At 53.3% G+C, this 9414-nt stretch overlaps 1 protein-coding gene across 1 annotated transcript; it reads left to right on the top strand.

Moving 5' to 3' along the window:
• The first annotated feature begins 6331 nt into the window (after positions 1 to 6331).
• On the top strand, positions 6332 to 8459 carry LOC102962832 (serine protease 29-like). Its single transcript, XM_042971657.1, has 6 exons — positions 6332 to 6365; positions 6455 to 6515; positions 6728 to 6908; positions 7050 to 7315; positions 7798 to 7964; positions 8043 to 8459. Exons 1-6 carry the CDS (start codon positions 6351 to 6353, stop codon positions 8205 to 8207), a joined length of 855 nt encoding a protein of 284 aa, XP_042827591.1. The 5' UTR covers positions 6332 to 6350; the 3' UTR covers positions 8208 to 8459.
• The last annotated feature ends 955 nt before the right edge of the window (positions 8460 to 9414 follow it).

The following is a 9414-nucleotide window of genomic DNA, read 5'->3' on the forward strand; positions in this document are numbered from 1 at the left end:
TTTGGCCACTCTGACTGGCGCGAGGCGATATCTGAGTGTGGTTGGAAATAATAGACATTAAGGCAGAAATAAGGGATATACACACCAAAAAGACACTAGACCAAATCAATGAAACCAGGGGCTGGTTCCTCGAAAACAGTAATCAACATGAAAACCTCCTAGGCAGAGTTTTCACAAAGAAGAGAGAAAGGACTCAAATAAATAAAATCACAAATAAGAAAGGAGAAACAACAGTCAACACTACAAAAATACAGTTAGAAGATAATATTATGACCTATATGCAACAAATTGGACACTCTGAGAAAAATGGACAAATTCCTAGAAACACAAAAACTACCAAAACTGAAACAGGAAGATACATAAAATCTGAAAACAGAAAGAAATCAAAGCAGTAAGAAAAAAAAAAAATCTCCCCCAACACAAGAGTTCAGGGCCAGAGGGCTTCCCTGAGGAATTCTAGCATCCATTTAAGGAAGAGGTAATATGTATTCTCCTCGAATTATTACAAAAAGTAAAAAAGAAGGAAAACTTACAAATTCATCTTCTGAGGCCATCATCACCCTGATACCAACACCAGATAAAGCCTCCACCAAAACCGAAAACTGCCGGGGCTCCTGTGTGGCTCGGTAGGTTTACTGTCCAACTCTTCATTTTGGATCAGGACATTATCTTGCGGTGCGTGGGTTCGAGTCCCACATTGGACCTTGCATTGACAGTGTGGGGCATGGCCAGGATTCTCTCTCTCCCTGTCTCTCTGCCCCTCCCCCACTTTTATGTACTCTATCTAAGGAAAGAAAGAAACATTTAAAAACATGTTAAAAATTTTTAAATAAAACTATCGACCAACAGCCTGATGAGTATGTATGCACACATTCTCATTAAGATACCTGCAAATTAAAGACAACAATACATGAATAGAATCATTTACCATAATCAAGTGGGATATATTCCCGGGCTGCAAGGGTGGTTCCACAGTCACAGATCAATCAACATGATGCACCACAGTAATAGAAGAAAGGATAAGAACAATATGATGCTTTCAACAGACGCAGGAAAACCATCTGACAAAATGTCACCTCCATTCATGATCAAAACCCTCAGCAAAGTACATTGAGACTCAACCTACCTGCAAATCATAAAGGTCATCTAGGAAAAACCCACAACTCGTCTCATCCTCAATGGGGAAAAACTGAAAGTGTTTCCTCCAAGGTCAGGGACAAGACAGGGATGACCCCTCTCACCACTATTATTCCACATAGTACAGGAAGTCCTAGCCACAGCAATCAGACAAAAAAAGAAACGAGGCATCCAAATTGGCAAGGAAGAAACAGAACTTTCGCTGTTTGGAACGGACATGATGCTCTCTATAAAAAACAGGAAAGACTGCAATGAAAATTGCTGGGATTGATATACGAATTCAACAAATCACAATATACAGAAATCAATGTACAGAATTCTATTCCATTTCTGTAGACGAATACTGAATTAACAGAAAGAGAAAGTAAGGGATCCATCCCATTGACAGGTGCACCAAATACCCCAAGATACCTAGAATGAACCTAACCAAAGAGGTGAAAGATCTGTACTCTAAAGGCTGTGAAACACTGATGAAAGAAAAGGAAGAGGACACAAAGAAAAGGAAATAGATTTCACCCTCATGGATGGGAAGCAGAAAATACTGTTAGAATGTCTACACTCCTCAAAACAATCTGCATATGTAATGAAATCCCTATCACACTAACAGAAACATTTGTCACAGAACTACAACAAATAATCCCAAAATTTGAATGGGACGACAAAGACCCCAAACAGCAAAAACAAAATTGAAGAAGAAAACTAAAGCTGGAGGCATCACAATTCCAGACTTCAGGTTGTATTAAAAAGCTGTACTGAACAGAACAGTATGGTCCTGGCAAAAAACATCAACAACAACAACAACAACAACAACAACATCAACAACATCAACAACAACGACACAGACGCAGAGATCAATAGAACGGAAACGCAGAAATGAACTCACACCTATATGGTCAATTAATTCTCAACACAGCAGGAAAGCATATCAAATGGAAAAAAAAAAGATAGTCTGGGGACACGTGGGTGGCTGCAAAGCGTGTGATTGTGGGTTCAGCTCAGGTCATGATCTCAGGGCAGTGCAGAGCATGTGTGGGATTGTCAGTCCCCATTTCTCTCTGCCCCTCTTCTGCATTCTCTCTGTCTCTCAAAAATAAATACATAAACTTAAAGAAAATCTCCTCAACATATGGTTTTGGAAAAACTAGACAGCAACCTGCAAAACAAAACAAGACCAACAACGGACCACCTTCTTACAACATACACAAAAGTAAATCCAACATGGATAAAGACCTATGTGTGAAACCTGAAACCAGAAAAATCCCAGAGGATAATTAACACAGGCAGTATCTTATTTGACATTGGCCGTACAAACGTCTTTGTAGATATATCTCCTGAGTGGAGGGAAACACAAGCAAAAATAATGGGACTTCGTAAAAATAAAAAGCTTCTGTCACCAAGGAAATAATCAACAAAACTAAAACACCTACAGAATACTATTTGCAAACGACATCTGATTAAGGGTTAGTGTCCAGAACAAATAAAGGCATACAGCACCCACAAAAGGAGAAATCCGATTAAAAATGGGCAGAAGACACGAATGGACATTTTCCTAAGGAAGACATACACATGGCCAAAGCCATGTGAAAAGATGCTCAACAATACTGATCTTCAGGAAAATACAATTCAAAAGTACAACGAGATAACACATCACATCCGTCAGAATGACTAAAATCAATGAAGGATGAAACAGCAGGTGTTGGCAAGGATGTGGGGAAAGAGAAACCCTCTTGCAATGTGGGAAGGAATGCAAACTGGTGCAGCCACACTGGAAAACATCACGGACATTCACCAAAAAAAAAAAAAAAAAAAAAAAAAAGGAAATGGAACTACCTTACGATCCAGCAATTTCACCACGAGGTATTTCCACAAAGAATATAAAAATAATCCTTCAAAGGGATACATGCACCCTGATGTTTACAGCAGCATTTTCTACAACAGGCAAATTACGGAAACTTCCCGAGCATCCATCAACTGATGAATAAGTTGAGATGTAGTATATCGAATGTGATATTATTTAGCCGTAAAAACAGGAAAGCTTGTCATTTGCCACGAGGAGGAGGAGTGACAGAATGTTATGCTGGGTGAAAAAAGCCTGTCAGAGAAAGACAAATACCAGGTGATTTCACTAACACGTGGAAATAAAACAAAACAAATGGGGGGGGGGTGTGAAGGACACAGTGACAAACAAACAGACTCTTCACTGGGAAACAAACTGAGGGCTTCCACAGCGAGGTGGGGAATGGGTGAAACAGCTGCTGGGGATTAAGAAGTGCACCTGGGATGAGCACCAGGTGACGCGTGCAAGGGTTACTCTATATTGCACACCTGAAACTATTCCACTGGGTCTTCACTCACTGGAATTTAAATTAAAAGATAACATAAGTTAATGACAGGTACCTACCAGGTTTTCTGTAGTTTTCAATCAGTTCACTAGGTTAGAAAAATAACCACGAAATTTTTAAATAAGCATGTATGATGTGGGGGACAGTTGTGCCCTTACCTCCGTCTCTGGTTCCAGCAGGACGCAGAAACTGGGTCCCAGCTCATTCTTCTAGAAGGTCCTGAGACGAGCATTTCATGTGTTCACATCCTAACGGAATGCAGCTCCCGTGCTTCTCAACTTCTGTCAGGGTTTCTTCCCGGAAACGAGCCTGAATCTGGAACAAACCATCCACTGCATCGATGAGGTGATGTCGTGGGACCCCGCAATCCATGAGTCCTTCAGTAAAATATGTCTTGTTCAAATGCTGTCCGGGAAGGGGAGGAATGAAACACGGGAACAGCCCAGAAAATGCAAGGGCCTGTGCTGCCCAGCAACCAGCTTGCCCAGGGAAGCCACCCAGCGCCCCCTCCTCAGCACTCAGTACAACAAGGCAGCTCCTCTCTGGCGACTCAGGAGATGCCAAGTTGCTGCAAAGCTCCCAAGGTCTCCCCTGGGGTGGGCGGCAGAACGCGCTGGAAAGGCAGCTCTGCTCTCTGTCCTGAGGCAGCCGCAGAGGCCCTGAGTCCTCTGGGAGCAACAGCGACCCTTCCTGCTCTGAGGTGTCCTGGGTCAGAAAAGCCGATGGTGCGCCCTCTGCTGGCCATCACTGCGCAGGCAGAGGAACCCGCCCCTTCGGGTCTGTGGTGCTCGAGCTCTCTCTGCTGGTCATCATGGGAATTCCTGCAATGTTGAAGGCCCTGGGGGCTCAGCTGAGGGACCGAAGGTGCCCTGGGCAACCCCGCCTGTTCTCCACATTGGGAAGGGTCTTAGTGACAGGGCCTGGGACACAAAGAAATCTTTTCCTTCTCCTTTCTTGTGAGTGAAGAATGAAACCGAATTTATTAACGTAATGACATCATTTGTAATGCTTTAAGCAATGTTCCCAGAAAAATAGACCGCCAAATTACACATGCTGAACAAGAGGTAATGGTGTTGACCACCTAAGTGTGTAGGTTAGATAAAGAATGGACACCTTTGAGAGAGAGAGACCGGCTTCCAGCTATGGAATGAATGAGCCTAGGGATGCAAGGGACAGCCAATGGAAGAGAGTCCATCCTGTAATAATACTGTTGCATGCTTTCACAGGGTAGCTACACTTGTGCTTAAGGACAACATAATTTGGCCCCAGGGATGTTGAGTCTTAGAGTCATGAAACTATGATGCCCATGATACCAGCCCTTTCTGCCCCAACACTCAGAGCCACTTCACACATCCCCTCTCCCCTGGCCCATCTCGCCCCGTCCACATACCTGGACCAGGTCTCCACTTTTCTCCTTGTACTTCCTCTTTGTCTCTGTTTCTCTCTAACCACACCTCTCAGTGTTTCTTCCTTTCACTCTCTCGGTCTTGCCCCATTCCCCTATCACTCATCCAGTTTCTCTCTCCTTACCTGTCTCTTTGTCCACCTCTCCCCAGGCTTCAGGCTATCTGCTCTGTGCATGCAGCCCTGTCCAGGAGCACAGGGCACTCCTGTCTCTCTCTCGCTCGTCATGTTTTGTCCCAGGCCCTGATCACAATGGAGGAGAATCCCCCGTACCGCAGCTGCTCATATTGACATTTGCTAAAGCAAGGCTGGCAGCATGTGGACAGCCAGACATTTACCCTTGGTGGCCCAGCCAGGACCCAAAAGCTGCTGGAGGGCTGGCTGCTTCCCTAAGCTGGAAGGAAAAAGGGGCTCACAGGGTTCAGGGTCCCTGGTGTGTAGATTGGATTCCTTGATGTAGAAGGAGCCGTATGTTTACACCCAACTCTCCTGGGTGGTGTCGAAGGAACCTATGTCAGACCATGGACCTCTGCCCTCCCCATGCCTCAATATGGCATCAGGGGGAGCTTTAGGGGACTCCATGTGACTCGCCACAAAAATTGCATCATTTGCCCCCTTGGAGGCCACCTGGATGGGTGCTATTGGTGGCAGCTGGGAAGGTGGGCTGTGAAGCCGGGTTTGTCCACTCAGGATGGGGCGGAGGCCAGGGGACGGGGACCCTGTGCCACGTGCGGGGGTCCGTCCATGGCCCTGACGGCCGGGCCAACGCGGGGGAAGAGACGTGACTGCACTGGCTGGAAGCGGGGCAGGGTGGGTGGACAGCGTCCTGGGCCGGGCCTGCCACGGGCTCTGCGGCCTCTGCTGCTCAGACGTGTCGTGAGAAGCACAGTCAGCCGGGGGTGGGTGGCCAGGGTGGGAATCTGGCCTCCCGGGTGTGTGATGGGGAACCGGCTACCACCCCGCTGAACACACTCTGCTGATGCTCGGCAGCCTTCTCAGAGGAGCAAAGGTCTCCCTCCTTCTGGAAGCACCCGAAGTAGGAACATTGGCCGGGGCGGGGGCGTCCTGGGCCCTGGGAGTCCGCCCGCCCTGGGGGAGAAGGTCTGCCCGCTGCGTCACCACATGCCTGAGGCCTGGGGACCCGTGCTCCGAGCTGGGGGTGAGGAGGGGTGCCTCCCCGGCCTCCGGGGGTGCAGGAGCCTGCCTTGGGGCGTGCGGGGATCTTCCTCTTTTGGAGACACTGGTGGGGGCCAGTCTGTGTGGCTGAGGGCGGCCGAGTCTCAGGTGGGGCTTGGGCCGGAGACGGCGTATCCAGGTGGCAGCCGCCCCCGGCCTCAGCCTGACACCCGGCTGCCTTTCTTCCCCAACCTCCACCCCCCCCCCCCAAATGGAGCACTGCCCAAGTTGCCCGCCCACTTCCTGTGGCCAAAACATAAAGGACCTCGGGGGCCCCCAGAGCAGAGACCCATGGAGCCTGGCAAGGTAGGGGCGCTGTCCCCACTCACACAGCTGCAGAGGCCCCTGGCCCCCTCCGGCCCTGAGCTGTCCCTCCGTGCCCTCTCTCTTCGCAGATGCTGTGGCTGTTGCTTCTGACCCCCTTCTTCTCGGGGACCTGCGTCGTGGGGAGCCCAGGTGAGTCCTGATCCCACGGGGGTCCTCCCTTCCCAGAGGCTCTTGTAACCTTGTCTCCAGTTCCAGTCACTGGGGGGCCTTGGGGCTGCCTGTCCGTGCCCTCGGGGGAGGCCTAGGTGGGGACGGGGCTCGGCCCCGGGCCCCGAGGCCCGGCCTCCCTCCCCCCGTCATGTTGCTGCCTGGTCTCCCTCCTCCCTCATGTTGCTTCCTAGCCTCCCTCCCTGAAAACGATTTGGTGGGCATCGTCGGGGGCCACAGTGCCCCCCAGGGGAAGTGGCCGTGGCAGGTCAGCCTGAAAGTCTACGATTATAACTGGGCCTCCTGGGTGCACATCTGCGGGGGCTCCCTCATCCACCCCCAGTGGGTGCTGACCGCCGCCCACTGCCTCGTCCGGTGAGTCCCGCTCGCTGCCGTCCAGCTCTGGGTGAATCAGGAGGTGTGGGAATCCGGGCTCCAGGCCGGGTTTGACCTCCCCACGGGGCGGAGGGGGCTGCCCTCGAAGGACCCGCCTCCGTGGCTTCTTTGCGACCCCAGGAAGGACGCCGACCCGGCAGCCTACCGCATCCATGCCGGGGACGTGTACCTCTACGGGGGGAGGACGCTGCTGAATGTGACCCGCGTCATCATCCACCCCGACTACATCTACGTCCATCTGGGTGCGGACGTGGCCCTGCTCCAGCTGTCAGACTCTGTGAAATACACGGCTAACGTCAGGCCTGTCAAGCTCCCGTCGGCCCCGCTTGAGGTCACCCCAGAGGACGAGTGCTGGGTGACCGGCTGGGGCAACATCATGATGCATCGTGTGTACGGGGTGGGGGTTGGGAGGGGTTCGGGGCCGCGCGAGGCATTTCCAGACCTGGCCACACGGAGAAGTCCTGGCGGGTGGGCGGCTGCAGGTTCTGGAAAGGAATCGCCTTCCGACACCCTCCCCCACCCCACCCCGTGTGCGCCCCAATCGGGAGATCCGACCCCAGAGGCTGGAGGGTCCCTGAAGCACAACTGAGCTCGGGACCCAACACTGTGACGAGGAAATTCATATTCTTAGTTTTTTTTCCAACTTATAGGAAGATATTGGGGGACGGGCAGAAACCCTCACCCCCCCCCCATTTTCTTTCCGGTCCTTCCAACTAAAGGCAGAATCCACCTTCCGGGTCTTAGGGATTTAGAGGGAGATGGGAACCCTGCACCCTGGGGTCCCCACGGTAGCGAAACGGGCGGGAACGCAGGCTCGCGGCCGACAGTGGGGGCCACGCTCCAGCCTCCCGTCACGTCTCTCCCCCAGAGTTGCTGCCTCCGCCCTACCGTCTGCAGCAGGTGGCGGTGAGCGTGGTGGAGAACGCCGTCTGTGACCAGCAGTACCACAACGCCACCAGCCACCACTTGGCGGGCAGGAAGATCATCCAGGACGACATGCTGTGTGCGGGGACTGAGGGCCGGGACTCCTGCCAGGTGAGCCCCAGCCCATCCCGGCCCCCACCTCGCGCTGGAGGCCAGCCGGGGCTCAGTGCTCTCTCTCTCCTTCCTCAGGGCGACTCCGGAGGCCCTCTGGTGTGCAAGACAATGGGTGCTTGGCACTTGGTGGGAGTGGTCAGCTGGGACCAGAGCTGTGCCCTGAGCAACTGTCCCGGGGTCTACACTCGCGTCGAGACGTACGTGCCTTGGATCATGCAGCAAATCGGGAGGGGCCTCTGACCAGGGCCTGCTGGCCATCCGCCCGGCTGGGCCCGGAGGACCGACGCCTTCCTCCCCCCAGAGCCTGCTGCTTCAGCCTCTGCGCCCCCGTCCCTGGCCTGGGCTCCGCCTTCCTTCTGGCCTCCTCAGTGTCCGGGACTTCCCTGACTGCTGGGGGAAGGAGTAAGAAGATGCCAGGGGGCGGGCGGGAAGTCCCTGGGGCCCAGGGTGCCTCGCTGTGCTGTCTGTCAAATTAAAGAGCTTGAGGAATGACCAGAGTGTGGTCAGTCTCTGTGGAGTGGGCTCTCCGTGGGAGCGTGTCAGCCAGCCCCGAGGTACAGGGGGCCGCGCTGGGGCTGGTGTCCTACCAGGCTTGGCAAGGGAGAGTGAGGATCTCAGGGTTGGCTCCACTCTGCGGCCACAGCTGCCAGCTCTGTCCTGCACCGGAAGGCCACCACGTGGTTCCAACCTTGCATCCTTCCCTCCTTCCATCCCCCATCCTTCCAACCATCCATCTGTCCATCCCATTTCTCTCGTAAGGCAAGGTCTCTTCTGGGAATTAACCAGTTGCCACGCAAAAGTGACCTGGATATGATGCCAATTTGTCCTCCCCTTTAGGGACGTGCTTGCCCATCTGGGTACCTTCAGGTGAGGGTCTTCGCTGGCTCCCCAGGGGGAGTTGGGTATGAGCTCCAGGTGCTGGGCAGCAGCCGGGGAGAAATGCCCTGTAGGCAGCCGGGTGAGGGGCTGGAGGCTGAGAAAGGAAGCCGGGAGTTGTCTCGATAGAGCGGACGCTCAGACCCCGGGGAGCAAAGGGGTGACGATGCCATAGGATTCAAGGGGGGCAGGAGGAGGCCAAAACATGGGTGTGCTTTCCTGGGCTGCCCCAGAGCGGGCGGCCCGGCCACACTGGGGGAGTCTCCCAGGATATGCAGATACCCCCTACCCTCCCCCCACCACACGCTGGGTCTCCCCCGAGGCACAGCCGGGTGAAGCAGGAGGCTACGGTGCCCCAGGGCCATGATGTGTGTGCGCTGCAGGGTCAGGGGGTGCCCTGAGCCCATGTGCCGGGCCTGGGGTGGGGCAAGGGCCCATTCACCTGCTGTGCAGGCGGGAGGAGGGAGGAGGGAGGAGCTGAGGGGCAGGCTCCGTGGCAGGCCCCACCTGCTCCTTCTGGGCACCTGCAGCTATGGCTGTCCCCACCATTTGTGCCCCGTGGATGCTGCCC

Source organism: Panthera tigris, chromosome E3 (genome assembly GCF_018350195.1).
Source record: "Panthera tigris isolate Pti1 chromosome E3, P.tigris_Pti1_mat1.1, whole genome shotgun sequence".
Lineage (NCBI taxonomy): Eukaryota > Metazoa > Chordata > Mammalia > Carnivora > Felidae > Panthera > Panthera tigris.

What these genes read in the sequence shown, in the direction of transcription:
- LOC102962832 (XM_042971657.1), top strand. An exon ending in GGGCAACATCATGATGCATC is followed by an intron (nt 7,316 to 7,797) that starts GTGTGTACGGGG and finishes TCTCTCCCCCAG; the next exon opens with AGTTGCTGCCTCCGCCCTAC. An exon ending in AGGGCCGGGACTCCTGCCAG is followed by an intron (nt 7,965 to 8,042) that starts GTGAGCCCCAGC and finishes CTCCTTCCTCAG; the next exon opens with GGCGACTCCGGAGGCCCTCT.